Here is a 21,826-nt window from a genome sequence, read left to right as displayed (position 1 = left end):
CCCTTCTTTTTTTAAACTACCTTTAGGAACATATTCTTTCTATCATTTTTATATGGCCATTTTCTTATAATCTTAGCCACATATTTTCAAGCTTTGTGCTGATCCAAAATATGAAAAAAAAAAAAAAAAAGAGAGCAAAAATAAGCTGTAATAATCATTCCTGCCTGTAAGCACAGTAAAACTTGCCATGTGACTACCTGATTTTATACCTTGAAATCTGTACCTGTTTCCAAAGGCACAGTGCTCAATTTAACGTAATGGTACGTAAAAAACCGTGAATCTGTTACAGGAAGAACTAATGCAAAGATGTGATTTCCCAGCACCTAGCATGCAAAGCCTGCCGTATTGGTGCAAACACTGCCTGCCCCTCTCTGGTGGAACAGAAGGATACAATTTTGTTGACATGTACTCAAAGCAATGATGAAGGGTATAACAGAAATTAGAAGGGGACAGCAATGATTCCTGATTCTAGTGTCAATTTCAATTTGCTTATTTTTTACCTAAATCAAATTACCTGATCCAAAATTATTAATAAATGCACACCAAAAACACAATTCCGCTCTCCTTCCCTCCAAGAAAATGAATGTAAGGGTACACAGTAATTCCTACAGAAAGGTAATTTGTCAGGGTTTACAAATTCATTAAAGAAAAATTCTAAGAAATTATAAAACATTAGGTAATTCTTCCAAAAATAACTTTTGAATGAGGTTTTTCTTTTACAGTACCAAAATAATGTTGTTTAACCCCGACAGACTGAAGGTAGTGTACTTGACTGCCTATATTTATAAATCCACTTGAAAAACAACTCACCTCCCAGAACCATACCAGCTTGACAGCATTTCCTCAAGCGACACGCTGGGCAGTTCTTCCTACGGATTTTATCGACGATGCAGTCATTTCTTCCAGCACATAAATAGTTGTGCTGACCTGCAGGCAGGAGAAAAACAGGATTAATACTATGCTTTCTAACATGACAAAATTATTTCTGTGTATAAATGTTTCAAAATAACTGAAGATTCAAAAATCTTGAACCATTAAAGAACTCGTTCATTTTATGCTAACCTTTGACCAAACATGTTATTATTTGAATATAATGTTTTATTTGGTCTGTTTAAGGGCGAAACTCCTCATTTATGAAATTCCAAAATTATTAGCAGGCAGCACGAACTGCTTAATAATTTAACAATATTTCCTAAGTAAATCAAGCATGAGGACAAACCAATTGTTTCTTTAAAACTTACTTTTCTTTGAAGTTATTCATCCTGTTTGCAAAGAACTTAAGTAAATTTTGCTTGGATTGATGTGGAGTTTCTGACAACAAACAGAATGAAGAAGTTTGGGTAGTGCAGAAAGAAAGTCTTTTAAGCAAAGTAAATGACCTCTGATGGAGAAGCAGTTCTGTACTAAACTTGCTGACCAGGTGCAGCCAACACAGCCAAAATGGAAAAATAGAAGGAGATTGTAACTTTGTGGTTTAGGTTAGCTCAATTCATTGTTTAACTCTGAATGATACTGTTAGAAAGAGCCTGTCATTAGCGTATTGAAATAGAGTCCTTTCAATTAAATTAGCTTTCAGCAAAGCAAAAGATCAAACGGAATATTGTGAATATGGACCTCCAAACATAACAGAACTCAGTACCAAACCATTTAAATTTTCACTGATTTCTACATCTAGAAAAGAATTAGTGCTGAACCATGTGAAACAATGCATTTGTTTCTGTGCTAATATTTTTAGAGATAAATAATTTACTTCTTAACCATAACTTTAAAAGAACCTGTTTGGTTTTACTGACAGAAACACAATTGTTGGAAAATAATTTTCATAACAATTTCTTTTTCTTTTCTTTTTTTTTTTTAGAAAACTACAGGTAGACAAAAATGGTTTCCTCACACATTGCCTGGCAACAAAAAAGTCCTTAGCAATGTTCTAATCAGAAGAAATTCTCAGTTACTTTGTACCAGTAATTCTAAGCCTGGACTCCTCCATACAGGGAACATTACCAAAAGTAGATGAATGAATAAAAATCTGTCTTGCTATTGGCAGCAGACCAGTAAGCAAAAGACTTACTTTGAACAATTCTTCCCTGGGATTACTTGCATTTTTAACTCGTCTTTCTTTGTCTTTATAAGCTACAAAAAGCATTCAGTCTTTTGATTAGCAACAACAAATTTAGAATTCTGTTAGTTTAATTAAAATCCATGAGTATTATCTCAGCTCTTTGGCATTCTAATGTTTTAAAACACAGCTAATTTATAAAGGAATGCTGAAGTATAGTTAAAGTTTTCTCTGTGTTTGTCTTGTTTTGGGGTTTTCTTTGGTCCCCTGAGATTTCTTCTGGACCTCTTTTCCAGGGAATCTGCTAAGTCTACACAAGATGGTCTGAATACATATAAACCTTGTCCTGCTTATTAGAAATCTAAGACTGAACATTTTTGACATTTACAAAACAAATCATAATTGAATCACAGTCATGTAAACTACACTTCCATGTTCACATGTTCTGAAGCTTCAGGTTGGACAGGATTAAACAGACTCTGCCAGAAATGAAATATTACTAGAATCTAGGCACAATAAAATTTGCTTAAAAGCCAAAACCCTGCCAACCCAATTCTCTCAGGGGATTATGGTGACAAAAACTCAGGCACATCTTGATGCTTCCTGCTAGCAACTTTGTTATTTTAAAGACTTTTAAGAAACTACAGTCATATCTTGCACTTGACTTATACCTTCATGTGAGTTTTTCCATTGCACTCATCTCTACCCCACCTCTCCCTAAGACCTTCTGTCCCAAAGTATATTCCACTCATTTTGATTCAGCTGGAACTTAGAAAACATTTTTAAATTTCAAGTAAGTTTCACATATTTTTGGTATTTTCCAGTTTCATCAGCAAAGGATTTTTTTTAATTGAAGTGATCTGTGTGGATTTAATCTCAATAGGTAAATCTGAGTGTACATTGCCATTTGAAATCACTTCTAACATTGTGCAAAGCTGGGTCCTGAGGAACTGTTATTTGCTTGACATTAATATTTTATGGACAGCAGCCATCTGAAAGAAAAATTGTGTAAAAAAATGAACACATGCTAGATATTTGCCTAATTTCAAAATTACAGGGCAATATTCAGTTAGATGAAGATGTTTGGAAGGTTTTCCTGGAATGATAAAATATGTATCTGAAAATGTATTTGCTACAGTTCAGTCTTCAGGATTGCCTAGATTTGAACTAATTGTCTTCAATACTTGAGCATTGCAATTATACCAAATGCATGTACTAATGAAATACCCAAACCCCCCATCACGATAAAATCACCATTCAATTTGTAGCTTGATATTCAGCATCTTTCCTATGACAACTGTCATTATAATCAGGAAAACAAAAAACGAAACAAACAAGCAAACAAAATACTCAGGAAAAAAAACAGGATAGCAGTATTTTAGTTGGTAGAATATGAGTTTGAAATTAAGGTTGCTATTAACATTTCTTACAAAAATATGAACCTGGGAACTTTCTGGCAATTGGCCCATATTCAGAAAACTTCACCCACTGTTAACACTCCTATGCATGTTTACTTTTCACTGTTTTTTGAAAGTGCACGTTGAGGGTCACTCTCAATTTATTGGCTCATGACCAGCTTGATGGAGAAAACACAGAGATGATTTTATCTGCCACTTAAATGTTTGAGATTCTTATAGGATAGTATTTTTTAAACTTCCATCAAAATCCATTAGTGTTAGCAAAGCTGCAAGTTCTAATGTAAGCAGCAAACACAATTTCAAGTCTTGTAATGACTATTGCTATACTGGGAAGTTTTTAATCCAAACAATGCTGGAAGTAGCACATACAATATCATGACAAAAACCTGACTTCTGGAAGCTAAGAGAACAGACTAGGCTAGACCCAAACTTGTGGAAAACCTGACTTATTAGAGTAAATACAGGGTAAACCTTACCCCGAACATGCTCTGACAATACAGGTTTTCCACAGCTCGGCAAACAGTCTGGCCTCGTTAATCCTCAGTAAAATGGGAAGTAAAATTCTATCAAATTTAGCCCAGATCTAAATGTAACACTCCTCTATTTACACTTTCAAACTGTAAAACAGCGAATGTGGGTTGAATTTACCTCTCATTATGTGTTTTTTTTAAGTCTTGAAGAACTAGGAATCTACACTACAGCCTCCATGCCCCTGTATGCCATCCCATGCTATTAGTCTCCAAGATTCCACACAATTCAGATAATGTTGTTGGGGTTGTTTGTTGTTTTTTTCATTTAAATCTGGTTTTATTTCTGTGTGTTTTCTCTAAAAATCGAAAAAGTCCCTGAAGTGAGACTTCTGACTCTAACTACTTACCCAGAACCCACATCCATCACAGACTTTACCATTCATTATCTTTTGATAAAGATGTACATTTCCCACTTGGGCCACTGAAGTAAAATTCTCACTTCCAGTTCTTAAGTAGGTGTTGTGTAGCCTATATCAGTATAAAGAAAGACCTGCTATTGATGCAAGTCTGCTCCTCAGCAAAGAATTAAGGATTCAGTGGACCAAAGAGGACAAAGAGTGGAAAGCAGAGGAACTTGTGAATATGTTCCATCCTGGAATCTAACTGAAATAATGAAGAATTTCTTTCTTCATAATAATATATTTCATAGTGAAAGCAATAAAAATGATTGTTTATAACATCCTTGACTGACTCTTTCCTCCTCTTGCATACTGATCTCAAAATCTTCCCATCTTTGGCTGTGAATCCTGCAACCCTATTGTCTTTTTGCCTTCCAAAATCACTCCCCCAAAGAGCAACCGCCAAAGAGAATATTATTTTTAAATTATATCTACAAAACAGAACAATTAAATGTAGTTATCTTGTTTTCACTCACTTCTAGACAGCGTCAAAAGTTACAATACTGCTTTTTAATCTTTTTTTACATTTTCCTGTCTGTTCCACCATTTCTAACAAGAAAAAGACAGAAAACAAAATGAAAACCACAGAAAACCAAAATGAAACAAGATTAACTCATAATTCATGGCAACTATAATGTACTGCAAAATTAGGAATACTGTTTCATATTGATTTTCAGTTGGTTTGCCTAGACTGTTTACCACTGCAACACCTTGAAATGTATAAAGTCTTCGAGTCTAAATACAGGAACTGACAATAGTAAAAGCTTTCCATAGCTAATACTCTTTCAGGAGGATATGGTAGCTTCTACAAGTCACTATTTCCAGTTCTTTTTATGGTATTTGGTCACAATTTTTAAGTAATTAACTACATCAGGGATATAAACATGTAAAATAATGGAAATCCCAGCATATTTGTCAACAGGGGGTCTGTTTCTTACAAATACAAAACATGGGATTTGAACACAAAACCTACTTTAAAAACACACCAACTATCTCAGAGGTGCATAGCACTAAAGTATCAGTTGTTCTCCTTTTAATTCTTGAGTGTTATATTCTTCTATCAAGATAAGACTCTTTCTATTTGCATTTCAGTCATCCTATCACTCTGGTTCTAGTGGAATTATCATAGCATATTGCCATAATAAGTTTTTTCATGTATATTTTCCTTATATTCCTTGACTTGTCCTGCAACTGAACCAGTGGGACGGGTTCATTCACTACATGAGCAATAAAGGTGGAAAAAACCTAGAAATATTGGCAGGAGAAAAAAAGCAATGTGCAAAACCCCAGATATTACTGCCTCTTAATTGAAACACCTTAGATTTATTTGATTCTATTTGATTAATTAGATTCTAAAGTGTAGACATCTATCAAAACACTAGTGATGTATTGGTGTGTCCATCATGAATACTGTGGAACAAACACACAATTTAAGATGAGGGACACCATCAAACCCAAATCTACTTTTAACAGAAAACAGTTTTACTATAAATACTTACACTTTACATACTTTTGTGATATAATATACAAATAATCTAATACTTAAAATAAGTACAATTTTTATATGTGAAATAATTTAATGATATCTATAATACCTTTTAAATATATATAAACTTAAATATGAAATTAATATTTTATACACATCATATTTCTTTTATATATTACAGACCTATATTAGCTACCTTGGTGATGTGGGTAGGATTCATACCACCAAATGCAGACAGTGCACATGGTCACTGACACTCCTCTATCCTCAGTGCTGAGAAATAGTTACTGTTAGTAGTACTAGTAAATAGCACTGCTATTCTCATCACAACTACATATTAGAAATGTCAGTGAATTTCTTCCTAAAGTTTCTTGTTTCTCTCTATTCACCATAAAATGAACTTAAGCAGGTCAAGTTTCTCAAATTGTGCACACAGGAAGTTAGAACAGGGTATTGCAAGCCTGAGCAGTCAGTTGCTGGTGCTCTTTAAAACAAGCAGTTTTGCACTACCTGAAATAGCTTCTAAACCACCTGAAAAGATGTTTAAGATAATATACGATGCTGTTTCTAAAACACCAAGTAAAAGTTAAACTAAAAATTTTAGTAACTGACATTCCTGCAGCTGATTATGTACTAAAGCATGTCTATTAGGAAAACAGTGGTAAAGTCACAGTTAGAGCAGTAGGAAGCCCAGCATCAGCATACCAAAAAAGCCAAAGCACCAGAATAAATGACACCTCAGCTCACTTCACTTGCTGTGCCTCATATAAACCAATTCATCACATTGCTGTTTGTCAAACTGCTGGACAACAAATCCTTTTAAAGTCACAAGTACAATGAAGATACAACATTATGTATCAATGCAGATTTTCTTCTCATTTTCATGATGTAAATTCTTTGAACTCACAAAAGTGACATTTTCTATCTGTATTTTAGGCTCCTCCTCACTAAAGCAGTTTTTTACATTTGAATTTGAAAATAAGCTTACTGTACTTTAACACATTTTGGCCATGTGCAAAACAAAAGAGCTTCAATAACATCAAATCTGTTATATTGAGTGAAAAGCCTTTTTAATCTCTCAATTTGCCATGTGTATGTTTTCCATGTTTGCATGTTTTCTACTTCATGAACATTTCATTACCATCAGGTTTACAGTACATGTGTACCAAATTCTGATCTCAAGATCCAGACTGGAAAGTCGTATTGAAAATTAGAAAATCCTTCAGAGTTAGGAGAAAAAGGAACTTTTAACACCTGCTTCATCAAGCCCACAGCTAAAAAGGGTCTCTAGAGTATTATTGCTGCCTGTTTTCAAAGAGGATTTTCTGCTAGTGGTTGGCATTTTTTTAAATACTTGGCATGCTTTATTTTAGGTTCTTTAGCTATGGAAAAGCACAACTGTTTAGACAAGCAGTCTTCCTTATGCACATATTGCACTACATACACAGTGAATCACACTGCCATCATAACTGAATCACATCTTATAACTCTGATAAGGTCAGATAAACTTTATCAAAAAGTTTGGTTAAAGTTGTGATCAACCTTCTTACTGTGTAGGTGCAGATCATCATCAATTATTCCATGGACCCTCTCTAAATACAGACAGTGAAAACCCTCATGGAAATCCTACTTTCTGCCAGTTTACCAAATTCAGGCCTCAGAGAGTAGAAAAGTTGAGCTTTGGTCAGTTAAAAGTTATGTGCTAAATATGTTTGAGCTTGTTCCCTGATGCAACTGATGCAACAGAGTTGCTACCCTGACCTTAAAGCACATATTAAAACTAGACAAAAGTTATACAATCATTTGGTCAAGTTTGTAACATATTCCCAGGTATTTAAACAAACCAAGAGTCAGCTTCTGACCGATCTGCTGTAATATGTATTCATGTTGGTCTCAGACTCTGGGTTTAGGCAACTACTTTTCCTTAGATATCAATAATATAAATAAAGTGCAAATATAAACAGAGAACAAAAATAAGAAATGAGGCTTTATTATAGGAAAAACAGCACTTGAATTTTTTTGCAGGATTTAGGTAATTTAAAATTTTCATTAGTAAAACCACTGTAAAAGAGACACTTTCAACAAGAAAGCAATATAATGCAGGCTACCAAGAAATTTTATGTTAGCAATAGTGTAACTCCAGACTGTGTAACCCAAAACTGAACACTGGGTTCCTGTTCAGAGACAGACATTTTACCATGGTGTTCCACAAGCATTTTTATCATATCTACACGGCATGGTTTTACATGAAGGACTCTTAATAAGACATCACTAATGACTGTTTGGCAATTTAGTCCTAGAGAAGTAAAAGTTCATTTCTTGATCTTCATTCTTCTCATGCCCTGTTAGAAATATTCTCCTCCATGTTTTGGTATTATGATAGAGATATACTGGTAGCACTTAAATAGTGCCTGATCATCAACAGCAATTTACTTTGCAGATATAGTAATTCTACATATTTGAAAGCATTTTGCATATTATTTCTGAATTTTTTTGATTTCTATCTCCAAAATGCTCATCACTCTCATCTCACTGACAGGAACAGCATTACCCCATCAGGACAGTGAGTCCAATTTTGTCATTTCAAATTTCTTTACTGAATATAAATAGCAGTAACTTTCATTGTTTTCATAATGCTCAAAGGTGATCTTTAAAGCATTTTTTAAAACCCTTGTCATTTTGTTGTACATTAAGAGAATCTACAGACTACTAGCTATTAGCAAGGCTGCAATAGAAAACTTCTAAATGCAAATAAATGATGACTAGGAAAAAAACAACCCAATATCTTTGTCCCTTCTCTCCTCCTCACTTGCAGTACTAACTTTTTTACATATCTGCTATACTACAGGTTCCCAAAGAAAGGACTTGCATTTTTGTTTAACCTGCTTCAAGATGGTGCCAAGAGAAAAAAAATGTTTATTATATTAACACCAACCTTTTCTTCATAAATATACATATAGCCACATATAGGGAACCAAGAACCCAAAAGACAGAAAGTATCTACAAAGTCATACCTATCTTACAATTCAGTGCCAAGAGACATTCTTATGTAAACTTTGTGACCCTCCCACAACTCCGACTCCTTGTTAAATTGTATGGGTATGAAGTACTTACATTCAAATGTATGATTAAATCATAATTAGTATATACAGTTTTAAATGATTGTTCAGGCTGGGTATTGTAAATAATCTCTGTTTTTGTTTTAAAAATATTGGATATGGAAAAAAAATTAAATTTCTGGATAACATTTTATTAAAATGGAAGTGTTTAACCAATAAAGTATTTTCCTCACACCTGGGAAAGTAAAATAAATGGTGTATGAATTTCTGTGAAATTTCACAATTTCTGTGAAAAAAATGACAAAAAATACATAAGCTGTTTGATTTAAAACAGCAACTACATCTCAGATTACAGAAAAAAATAAAACAGAAAATAGACATTTTCCAACAAATGTAATGCTACTATATTAAGTACTTTTTTATGTATGTAAAAAAACTCATAACATACAAAAAAAAATCTCAAGATAGAGCAAATCCATGAAATAGCAAAAGTCAACTATTTCAAATCATGTTTTAATTTCTCATAAAGATCAGTTATGTATGAAAAGCAGAGTTTTGACCAGGAAATTTTACTCACAGAATTTAACACTGTATTTGTATGAATTATTATTAAAAAAAACCCTATCTCTGTAGTAGAACTAAAAATTTTAAAAGGTAAATAATTCCTTTACACTCAGAGAAATGATGGGCAGGGGGGTCATTACATGGAAGAAATATGTCTCAAATTTATATGATTGACAGTGAATTTTAAACACTATTTTCTATTGCATTTAAAATACAAATACTCTGTTTCTTCTTACAGAGGAGCAATTTTCCACCGTTATTTCTGATACGATTTTTTTTTTAAAAGTCCATATAAAAATAAAAAATATAAAAAAAAATTAAAGTCCATATAAAATCAAATATCTATCAATATATTGGATTATTTCAGTGCTGATAATTTTATAGTACACGGCAGTGAAAATAAGAAGTCCATCGGTCCATCTCTAAGGAACCCCCTGCAGTCTTGCACTCTCTACACAAAATCAGGTACAACTGTATTTGTTCATTTTGCCAATGGCCACACTGCTCATTGCCTGACATTGCTTCTCATCACATCAAATAACCTGTATCTTTTCTGGGTACAGTGAGGTTTCTGATGTACATTCTTGAATATTTTCGAAAATCCTTACTAGAAAACCCAAACACACTTCCTCAACAGACTCTCAGCCTGTGGATTAATTTAAAAACTAAAATTATGAAGTTTCTATGGAATACCTAAGACTTTTGTTTATGCAACAGCATTGACCTCTCATTTGTCCCTAAATAAGTCTGTATTCTTATTCTTATTCTCTGGTAAGACTCTGCAAATATAGACTTTGAACAATCTGAAAACAGCTTTAAGATATTCCTTTTATTGTTACATTCTCTCTTAACATTTTTCATTTAAATCATTCTGCTGAACTGTAATATATGTTTTTGAGCAAGTTCATCTACTGCAAAGAGAACTGGGAACTAAATTAAAAAAGAGATGAAATCAAAAAGTAAAATTTATTTTAAAATATGGTACTCATAAATTACACTACACTTAGTATTAAAACTTCAGCCCACTGACCTTTTTAAAAAAATATTTGGCTGATTTAGCAAAAGATAGCAAAAAAATGTAAAGCCAAACTGAGAAACCAGCTAACAATCAGTGAAATTTAAATATTTTCCTGCAAGTTACTTAAGAGTTTTGCAGCCTAACACAAACATCTCTAGTAGTTTTCTCATGGAAACCCCCTGATAGCATTAGAGAAAATGTGGCACAAATTTTGTTAAAAGTTCAATAGTTCACTTAGACCACCAGGACCACTGGTGCAATATTTCATGTTAAAGGAAGAACATGAGCATATACTTAAAGTAGAAAGTAACAGCACAGTGAAATAAAAAATCTAATTATATTATTATGCTAAGCTTTTACTTTACTAATATTCCCCTTTTCATTTGGAGAGAGATAAACTCTATAAAGCAGAAAAAAACAATGTAAAAGAAGAAAATACAAGATGAAGGGTTTTTTTTATTTTAAGGAATCCTATCCATTTGAACAATGGTTTTGTTAAATATATGGAACAGAAATTTGAATATCCTAGTTCTGGCAGCATCAGATAAAAATCAAAACAAGAGACAAAGCCTAAAAAGAAGAAGAATTTGTTTTACTCCTCGATCTGTTGAACCACATAAAACAGTCTGCTCTTTTATTTGTAATCAAAATCTCAGTGGATAAGGTATATAATATAATCCAAAATGAAAAAATAAACATACGTACTGCTACTGCTTCATTAAACTTGCAGCTTGACTTTGCAATCTAACAACTATTTGGAACAAGTCAAACACTGTTATTATTATGACTTGAAATAGTTTAGTGAAATTTTAAATACTTCCATAACTCCCAGGAAGCAAAAACTCTGCAACTTGAAAGCAAGAAAAATGTCATGACTTCAAAAAGAGAACAAAGCCAAAACAATTTTTTATCTGCCTATCTTTAGTTGATACCCATAATATTTTCCTTTGAACACCATTTATACTTTTTTAAAACAAGTTGTGTAATGCACAAAATTTTTATTTAACTCTGCCTACCTGGAAAGATTAACTGATGAACAGAAAATATTAAATAGCAAAAAAGTAAAGTAAAACAAATAATACTAGAAAAATCAGTTAAGCAAGAACTTTGTCAGTATCCACTGTAATATTTAAACAGAGTTGATAAAAAAGAAAAAATCACTACAGTGATAACATTTATAGAAATGAGCAATAAATAAACCATAAACCTAGTGTCTAGAAGACATATTTCAGGTAATTAGGAACAATGGCATCATATAGTACCTTCCATTGCCCTTTTAAAGAAGACTTTACAACTTCCACAGGTAAGTACTCCATAGTGGCAACCTGAAGCCTCATCACCACAAATGAGACAAATCTTCTGGGGTAGTGATTCGAAACTGAACTGAGAACTTTGGCTGGTTTCTGTATCTGGCCTTGAGAAGAAAAAGAATTAAAATAAATGAAAGATCTGGTTTTGCACAGTTAACTACTTACCTGTATTAATAAGCTTTATATTAAAAACTTAATTTTAAAATTAGTAATCAAGATACAGAAGGAAAAAACCTAAAGCATGATTACCTTTCTGCTTAATGGTTTGTCTCTACTATGGTAATACAGGAAAGCATTGCAAAAAAAAAGCATAATGTTATATTTTAAACCATTTAGCAAAAAGGGTACCATCTAGACAATCCCTTAAAATGTTCATCTTCCTCAGAACAACTCTTGTGACTGGAGTCATAGTGATGATTTTCTTTTCCCTGTACAGAGACAGAATCAGATATATGTCAATTGAATTTCAAAGGGTTCTTTCATATGGGAAATAGGAAATTTCATTTCAACTAGAAAAATCTTTAACAATCAGTTTTCCACCCCCCATTCAGCTGCATGGTTCTCAGCAGTAACTAAGTCTGATGGGGATATCAAGGATAGTTCCTATTTGTCTGCAAGAAAAGGCAGACTAATCTAGGTAACCACTGCATTTACTAAAATAAAGGATTTCCATTGAAACTGTAACATTGCATGCACCTGTTGTTGCGTTTATTTCTATGTAATGCACAGCTGGGCATGACAGTACTCCACTTCATTCTAGCAAATCAATATCCAAGTGTTTCAGTTTCCGTTTTCGCGTGAAATCAACCGCTTTTTGTGGGTGGGGTTTTTTGGGGGGCTGTTTGTTGGTCTGGGTTTTTTTTCAACAAATTTTTGGAAAACATTTAGGTATTGATGAATACGGTATCGCTGAGAGAGAGGACAAGCTAGAAAACCTGCACGGCCTGCCCGGGGCAGGGCAGTGGTTCGGACACCGGCCGGCCCTCAAGTCCCGCAGCGGTAACAAACCAGCATCCCTGGAGCCCCAAGCCGCGAGGTGCCAGCTGCGGAGCCGGGACACCGCGGCGTGCTCGGGTAGCGCAGGGAATGCCAGCGGGGCTGCGGGCACTACCTAAAAGCCCAAAAAGGCCCTCGCCGAGAGAAACTTCGCTCGTCCTTTCCTCAGCATCCCCTTAATATCCCCGCGAGGTGCGCACCGCTCGGCTCGCCCGCCCCTCCAGAGAAGGAGGACGAGGAGGATGAGGATGAGGAGCGGAGCTCTCCCGCAGCGCGACCCCCGGTCCCGTCCCTCAGCGAGCGCCGCGCCGCCCCCGCCTTACCGCGCGTAGCCGAGGTAGGGCGGGCAGAGCTGGGGCAGGCCCTCCTTGAGCACGGCGGCCGGGAAGCCCAGCGGCTGGTGCCCGTTCAGCCCCAGGGCCGGGTAGAGCCCCGGCGGCGCGGCCGAGGTGGAAGGCAGGCTGTCGGGCGGTGCCGCCGGCCCGAAGGCGCTGGCCAGCAGGGTGGGCTCCGCCTTGTAGAGGACGCACTCCAGCGAGGGCTCCTGCCCGGCCCGCGGAGCCTGCGGGTAGTCGTGGCAGCTTGCCGCGGGGCTGGCCCTGCCGCCCGGGTAGCGGGAGGCGAGACCGAGACCCTCCTCCTTGATCTTCATTACGGGCTGGACGTCGCCGTAGGCGAAGGGCCCGTCCTTGGCGTCGGGCGGCGGGAAGCCGTAGGCCGGCAGGTACGGGCCGGGGGGCGAGCAGCGCGGCCCCGCGCCGCCCTCGTACTCCGCCCCGTCCAGCAGCTGCCGCGTGCGCGAGGCCAGGAAGGCCGAGTTGAGCGGCAGCAGCGGTACGTGCAGGTATTCCTGCCCCGGGTCCCCCGCCCGGGACCCGCCGGGCAGCGCCCCGACACCGGGGGCATCGCCCTTGGGCGCCGCGGCGGGACCCTCCGCGCCGGCCCCCGGCCCCGCCGGCCGCGGCTTTGAGGCGGGGACCAGGGCGTCGCCGGGCGGCCAGAGCACGGCGGGCCGCGGCGGGGGCTGCGAGGGGCCCGGGGCGGTTTCGGCCAACTTCTGCGAGGGGCCGCTGCTCATCGGGCCGTCGGGCGCCGCCTCCGGCTCGAAGAAGGACCAGGGTGCCGCGGGCACGGTGGAGCTGGCATGAGCCGCGGGCGCCAGGAAGGTGTCCAGGACGGTGTCCAGGGAGTCCTTGGCCGAGAGGGAGCCGCTCCCTGGCTGGTAAGAGAGGGAGTCCCGGCCGTCCTCCTGCTCCAGATGCTGCTGCTGCTGCGGCTCTTCCTCCTCCTCCTCCTCCCCTTCCTCCTCCTCCTCCTCCTCTTCGTCCTCCTCCTCGTCGCTGCTCTTGGGGTAAAGCAGCCCGTCTAGGGAGATGTCGATGGACGCCGCTTCCTCGCGGAAGGGATCTCTGCCGGGCTGACCCTGCAGCAGGACCGCCCCGTCTGTGGCAGGCGGAGGCGCTCTGGGCTCCTTGGCTTTCACCTCGGTCATGCTGGTCCGGGGCAGCGATGGACGCCGGCGAGTCTCTGGCAGCCACAGAGTGCGGGCAGCCGGGCAGCGACGGGGTGCGAGCAGCCGGACGGCTCTTCACATCCTGGACGTGCCCGCTGTGACGATGGCCCGGGTCCTGCTCACATGGTGCTGCTCTCCTGGGGACAGCTCTCCCCGCCGCCGGAACGGGGGAGACTCGGAGCCGGGGGCGGTGCAGCCTGGATGGGGGGAAACGATGGGAGCGTATGTGGGAGGCGTGCAGGAAAGCAGGGTGCTGCCGGGCTCCGGCGGCGGCGGACAGGCTGACACCGTGCTCCGCTCGTCCCCCGACTGCTTCCCACCGCTCCACGCCCCCTCGCCCGTCCCTCCCTCCCCGCCCCTCCCCCCCCCTTCCCTTCCCCCTCCTTCCCTCCTCTCCCGCCCCCCTCCCTCCCCGCCCCTCCTCGCCTCCAGCCCCGTCTCTTACCGAGGGTCTGCGCTGCGGGGCGAGGGCTGGCGCCTCCCGGTCCCACCGCTCCGCGCTGCCTCTGGGAACCGCTGCTCCTCCAGCGGCACTTCCATCGGCTCCTCCTCCGCTCCGCCTGTCCCGCTCCCATCGCTCGCCGTGCCCGCATCCCTTTCCCATAGCATCTGGTACCCCGTGCCTTAAGTCAGCGCATTTTGACTTCCCCTGATCGTGTCCCTGTCTTCTCTTGCCTTTCCCCCACCTCTTGTGCCGGTGCTCCGTCCTCTTGCTTCACCATCCCAAGAAGCGCAGCTCTTCACTGAGCAGAGGGCACAAGCCTCTGGTTAGGTCGCTGCTTTGGAGAGCAGAAGGAAAGCCAAGCTTTACCTATTTGAAGTGACGGCTCCCTTTTGTCTGTTTTTTACTGTCTCCTTCAGATGTTAAATATTTCGTGATTAAACTCTGTTCCAAAACCCCTCCTGATACAAGATCCGTTTTCCAGTAGCAAGGCAACTAAGGCGTTGTAAAGCTCTTTACCTGACATTCCAGGAAATCAAAGCATCCTTTACACCAACGTAAAGCACAACGTCTTTTCTGCAAAAGATTTGGAAAGTGGGGCATTCGTTGCTTCTAAATTTTAATTACTTTTCACTGACTTTATCAGGGAAATGCGAGGACATTTAAAAAGGATTGGCTGGCCAGCCTGCATATAGCAGGTTGCAATTCAGCCCAGGTTAGTTCTGACCAAGAAACTGTCACCAGCTAATTGCTGGCATTTTGTGTAAAATGCTGGCTTTGGGGTATAACCCATTCAGCTCAACAAGGCAGCTATTAACGTGAGGAAAGAAAAAGAAAACCAGAAAATCAATGCAACCTTTAGTATACATTTCATTATACAGAAACCACAGAAAAGAAACTTGAGTTGAAAGATACAGAGCATAAATTGGTGTATGAGCAGTCCTCCTGACTTCACAAAGAATATTTTTTGATAAATAAAGTGTTAGTTAAATGTTTGGTTATGCCCTGTAGGTGTAACATGCTTTTCGGAAAGAAAACAGCTTTCTTTCCAAAAAAACTGTGATCACCACAAAATAGTTGCTTTTGTTGGTTTACTTTCCAAACATCTTCAGATTGAAAAGGACAACTTCTCAGGGAGAGAAACATAACTGCTGGAAATCATTTCAGTTTTATGAAATCATATAAGGCAAGTTTATAGAAACAGTGGTTTCACATACCCTTATTCAATGTGGTGTGTGTATTTTCTACATTTTTCTTGTCAAAATGCTAGTGGCTTATAGACTGCTTTGGGGCTTTTCTTTTTTATTCCTTTAAGAATAAATGGAACTTTTTTTTTTAATTTTTTCTTTTATTCAGAGGAATTGTGGCAATGTGATAATAAGTAGCATTTTAAAACTCAGATGTTATTGTGGGCCCCTCTATAAACATTTAGGAAGTTCAACAGAATGATGCACTTTCAAGTATACTTGCTGAGTATAGGAATTTTTCTTGAACAGCAGTGTTTCACTCTGTTGATGTTGCATGGGAAAGAACTGTTATGTTTTCACAAAACCTATCAGTAGAACCAATGTTAGAATTATTTAAGAGGTGCTATCCAGTTCTGTAATAACATGACATGAAAATAACTTGAAGTGATTCAAAATGAGTTTCAGTTTTTCATGCTACAAAATTTCTCCCTTCTCCCACCCCTGCCTTTTCTCAGAGGAGAGAGAAGTTCATCTACAGTGCTGTTCATTTCCATGCTCATTTTGGTTTTCTCCTGATGTTGCATGTTTAGTCAGCTGGTTGTCATGCCCTTTTATTGTCATTGCCTTGCTTTCTCATTTCCACTTCCCCATGTGCAAACAGCATTCATGGCCTGCATCTTTACAAAAACGTGCTCCAAAGACATGTTTCCTTACAGTGACTTCCCCCCTGCTGCTTCTTGACTTGAAGAGGTCAAGAAGACCTCAAAGAGCCACAGGTGGCCTGGGTAGAAGGTCCTGAAAGGAAAGCAGCACTGAGCAGTTTCCACTCACTGCAGCTCATGACTTGCCCATTAAAATTCTACACTAACAAGGCCAAGAGACTGTAAACACTTACATATTTACCAGAAATAGAAATGTTTACTACTTTCATTATTTTTCTAAATGTTAGCAGTTAAATATTGTCGAGGTTTTCTGCTGTGCTTCCTAATTTCATTTTTATGACCTGACAGATATTTTAATGGTAACAGTAATTGTGCTGAGTTGTCATTGCTTAAGGAAAATATTATGGGGTTCTTTATCTTTAATACATTTATTGGACCTCAGTGACTGACTTGAATTTATATTGGCTTCACATGATTTCTATGAACTTTCACTGGAAACTAGCTATTTTCTTTACATTATTTTTCCATAACCCTTGTGCCCATCCCTGGAAGTGTTCAAGATTAATAATGGGGCTTGGAGCAATGTGATCTAGTGAAAGGTGTCCCTGCCCTCAAGAGGGGATTAGGATTAAGGTGGTCTTTAAGGCCCCTTCCAGCCCAAGGTTTTCTGCGATTCGTTTCTTTTTCACTTAGATTTTCTCAGATCATTTGGAAGCTTTCCCTGATAGTGCTATGGTACCACCAGTTTTTCAATAAGAACATTTCAAAGTATGCCCTGTCAATTTCTTTTTACTCTACTTTTGTAATTCCTTAATTTTCATTTCTTCACTTTGTTTTTATATCAATCAACATTAAAGAAAAACAGGTTTCATATGGTGTGTCTACAGCTACTTTTAATTTGGAAGCCATTAAAATTGAAACTGATGGTTTCAATTCAGACCTAAAAATGACAATTTTTTACATTCAGTAATACTTTACTGAATAGAAAATTTTCAAAGAGCAAACATTATGAAAATTCTTGTATTTTCATTTTTCATTAATTTTCAATTTTGACCTATTTTGAACCCAAAAGTAAAACATTGAAGAGTTTGATTGCATTTTTTAAAATTATGTCTGAATGTGAAAATATATCTGAGAGCTCAAATAAGTTGTCGATTTTCTTGCTCTGTTCAAGAACTGTGGACAAGTAAAAGCTGCACTGAACAAAATTTCTCATCTGTCTTGCTTTTCAGCACAATTCTTGTATAAAATGTCAACAAGAATAGCAAGAGAATTGTACTGAGAACTCCCACTGTAATGCTCTAGCTTTGTACTTAATTTTTTAAGTAGTTCCTGAGCATTTGTTTGGCCATTCAGCTATTCAACTGTACACTTTGAAGCAGTAAAAACTTTTGATAGACCCTCTGAAATATTTCTAATGGTTTTGGCTTAAATAAAAAGACAGTGTTGTGTGAGAAGCAAGACAAGTACACAGCTTCCTCAAACAGTACAAATATCAAAATCAGACTTTTTCTATTATGACTTCTTCTTTAAAAAATCTTGAAGTATGGGCTAAAGTTCAAAAATATCTAAGCTACTTTACTCACACCAAAGTGTTCCATTTGTATGTCAAGATTGCTCCATATAAACAGTGAGTGAGCTAATGTTTAAATCCAGAAAAAGACAGATTGATTACACTGAATTAATGTCTTAGTCCATAGAGACTTTTCCTACAACATTGTTTTGCAGAGCCTGTTGGAGAAGAGAACCTAGAAGTTAAAAATACTGGTTTTCTTCTTTCCAGTTAATCAATGGGTCACAATTTTTTACTATCATTATCATTTAGGATGTAGTACAACCAAAAATGTGATTCACTTATAAACAGAGAGAAGCAGAGACTCTTTCCAACAGTTTATGAACTCATGGTCAAAACTAAAAAGCAGCTTCCATAAGGAGAGACTTAGAGGGTTTTGCTTCTATCACAGAAGTAACATTTTTATTTAGGAAAAAAGAGACCTCTGTAGCTGCTTGAAAAGCCCCACATTTCAGCATGTAGTGTAGACAATGAAAACATAGTATTGTCATGCAAATAACAGCACATTCTTGTAATGTTACAATTTTTGGAGACATGTCTTTCCATGGTTGAATCCCTATTCTTTAAAAATTTAGACCCCCCAGTTAGTAGGCTGAATTTCACTTACATTAGGGTGGCAGCATGATTTAGGAGTAGCAGCTAAGTCATGGAAGCACTCAGCATCAGGAATATGATTTGATGGTAACTGTTCACATCTGAACCTGGTGATTAGGCTTCTACAGTCAGAGTCATAGATGTCTGTAGGGACCATTTTTCTGGAGCTCTTCAGTCACTTTTTGTCTTATTAAAGACATAAAGGACTTCTTTGATCTGAAGCACTCAAAGAGCCATGATTTTTTGGCAGTGCAGTGTCGATGCCTAAATGAAAAGGTATGAATAGAGTCCTAAATCCTTAAAGTGCAGTATTAATGTGCTCTACTACATTGTTTAAAATCATAGTTTCAGAAACTGTGCTGTAAGCATACTTTCATTTCCTCTAAGCAAGGGCATGCCACACTGTAATTAATCCCTGTGGTCTGCTATCAGGTGCTTTGTTAGCTTAAGCTAAACCATCAGATTTACTAAAAGCTATCAAAACTATTGGTTTACTAAATGCAAGGGTGTATTGAAACATACTGTAAGTGCAAAAGGGATTGGCAAACAGCAAGGTATGTGGCAAAGAAGGTAAGCAATAGAGTTGTAAAAGGAGATGAGGGAGAGAAAGCTAATCACAATGCATGTTACATAATTTTTTGCTCTCAGGTGCTAAAGTTCCCACAGGGATAATAGCAATATGGGAGGTGCAGTGGGCTGTGAGACACTTTTATCTTTATAAATTGTCTAAAGGGAGGAAACAGATCGGTGTTGAGTTACAGTCACGAAAGTGGTAGCTGGTTCTGCTACAGGAGTCATATATTTTATTTATTGTTCTGTGTCTGTTTATGTTTTGGCTAATGCTCACTGAAATGCAAAATATAATACACTTGTAGCTGAGCAAATAAGCAGGAGCATGAGAAGTGAAAAAAAAGAAAAAAAGAGAAAAGAAGCTTTCTGCTTTTATGTCTCACAGAGAACGTTATTGCTTGCTGGAGGACATTCTAAAAAACTTTCTCAAGTATTTTGTCAATGAATGCATCACCTTGAGGTATCAAAGGGCACATGCTATACTTTCTTCAAGGCCTAGCTGGGGGACTTTTACCCAAAACAGGTCCAACTTCAGAAAAAAGAAATAAATTCTGCTTTGCATAAAATATGATATTCAATTTTCTGTATATATGAACTACATATTTTATATCAACATGTTAAGTGGCTGTATAAAGATGATTGAACCCAGTGCTGCTGGGTGGAACAAGATGACATTATGCTACTCCCAGCAGTATAATATTCAGGATGTTGCAGCAAGTCTTGTTTGCTGGCTGGAGAGTAGGAACCTTCAACCAGTGATATTAAACAGCTGTTAGCATCTCTGAAATTCAGAAAGAAGCAGTCAGTAGATCTTCAGAAGTATTAAAACTAATATCCTGATTGAATTGTGCATCCTAAGTAATCATAGAAAAGAAGGTAACAACTGGATAAGACCTTAGGAAGTACTTGTTTGGTGATCCAAATTTATGTGAAAATGCTTTTTAACACAGAGAAAAAAGAGGGTTGAACATAACTATGGTACTTTCTTCAGAGTCCAAAAGCTGAATATAATAAAAGAGATCTTGAAGTTGAGTCACACTGTAAGTGGAAGCAGGAATAATTTTCTTTTACTTTGGTGCAGCCTTTGCTGCCAACTTTAATTTCATAGGAGACATCTTTCCTATGTAAATTCAAGGTATCTTAGCAAGGATTAATTTTCCATCAACTTATTATATTTCCAAGCTTTTCTTCCTGTTTCTGTTTACAGTCTAATTGTCAATCAGGAACTTGGTTGCCCCATGAAATTTCAGCACTGACTCTTCAGCCTTTAAATATTTACAACCTGCTCTGAATTAGCAGTTTTTCATAACCACTTGTTAAAGGCAAGGTGTGGCAATGTAGTATTTTTCCATAATTTGCAGAGAGCAAGGGCAAATGCAGGTTCCTGCAGCTGTAGAAGAATAACCCCAGGCACCAGCCCAGGCTGGGGCTGACCTGCTGGGGAACAGCTCTGCAGAGAAGGACCTGGGGGTCCTGGTGAACCACAAGCTGTCCCTGAGCCAGCAGTGTCCCCGTGGCTGAGAAGGCCAGTGGGATCCTGGGGTGCCTTAGGAAGAGCAGAGCCAGCAGGTGAGGGGAGGTGATCCTGCCCCTCTGGTCAGCCCTTGTGGGGCACATCTGGAGTGCTGTGTCCAGGTCTGGGCTCCTCAGTACATGGAGCTCCAGGAGCAGGTCTAGTGGACAGTGAAAAAGATGATGAGGGGTCCAGAGCATCTCCCTTACAAGGACAGGCTGAGGGAGCTGGGCCTGTTGGGCCTCAAGAAGAGACACTTGAGAAGGAACCTCATCAATGTATACAAGTATCTGAAGGGAGGGTGCCAAGAGGATGGATCAGGCTGTTTTCAGTGGTATCAAACAACAGGACAAGAGGCAACAGGCAGAAACTGATGCACTGAAGTTCCACCTGAACAAGAGGAAGAACTTCTGTACTCTGCAGATGACTGTGCCCTAGAGGAGTTTGACCAGAGAGGTTGTGAAGTCTCCCTCATGAGATAATCAATAATCATCTGGATACAATCCTGTGCCACGTGCTCCAGGATGGCCCTGCTTGAGCAAGGAGGTTGGATGCCCCACTGTGGTCCTTTCCAACTTGACTCATTCTGTTATTCTGTGAAAAATGTAACTTCGTGGTGAAGAATAAATGCCATGTATGAGGATTATCTGTGAAGGTGTCCGCTTGTTCGGCAATTCTGGGTAGAAATGCTAAAACGCAAAGGAAGGTGCCCTGTGATGTTAAAATTAAGCAAAAGAATTAAGCAAAAGAAAGACAGAAGTCCTTCACCTTTTGAAAGGTTCATTTCTATCCTGAAGCTGTGTAACAGCAAAACCTACTTGAAATATTTCCAATGGTTTGTGAATCAGCCATGTTGTGAATTAAAAAACTGGAATACTAGACTCTGAATTTTGCATCAGATACTTGAATGCTATCAATCAACACAGCAAAAAGAGAT

General features: G+C 38.8%; 1 protein-coding gene across 1 annotated transcript in view; it reads right to left on the bottom strand.

Annotated features, from left to right (window-relative positions):
• Positions 1 to 14,654, bottom strand: part of PGR (progesterone receptor) — a 32,249-nt gene extending 17,595 nt beyond the window's left edge. Inside the window, exons 1-3 of the mRNA XM_033515989.1 lie at positions 13,159 to 14,654; positions 11,792 to 11,943; positions 811 to 927 (exon numbers count right to left, since the gene is read on the bottom strand). Coding sequence (XP_033371880.1) covers positions 811 to 927; positions 11,792 to 11,943; positions 13,159 to 14,327 — 1,438 coding nt within the window. The 5' untranslated portion in view covers positions 14,328 to 14,654. The remainder of the gene's footprint in view (positions 1 to 810; positions 928 to 11,791; positions 11,944 to 13,158) is intronic.
• Between the last annotated feature and the right edge of the window lie 7,172 nt (positions 14,655 to 21,826).

This window comes from Parus major, chromosome 1 (genome assembly GCF_001522545.3).
Source record: "Parus major isolate Abel chromosome 1, Parus_major1.1, whole genome shotgun sequence".
NCBI classification, from domain to species: Eukaryota; Metazoa; Chordata; class Aves; order Passeriformes; family Paridae; genus Parus; species Parus major.
The sequence above is the reverse complement of the archived record's forward strand: the minus strand, read 5'-3'. Positions and strand labels throughout refer to the sequence as shown.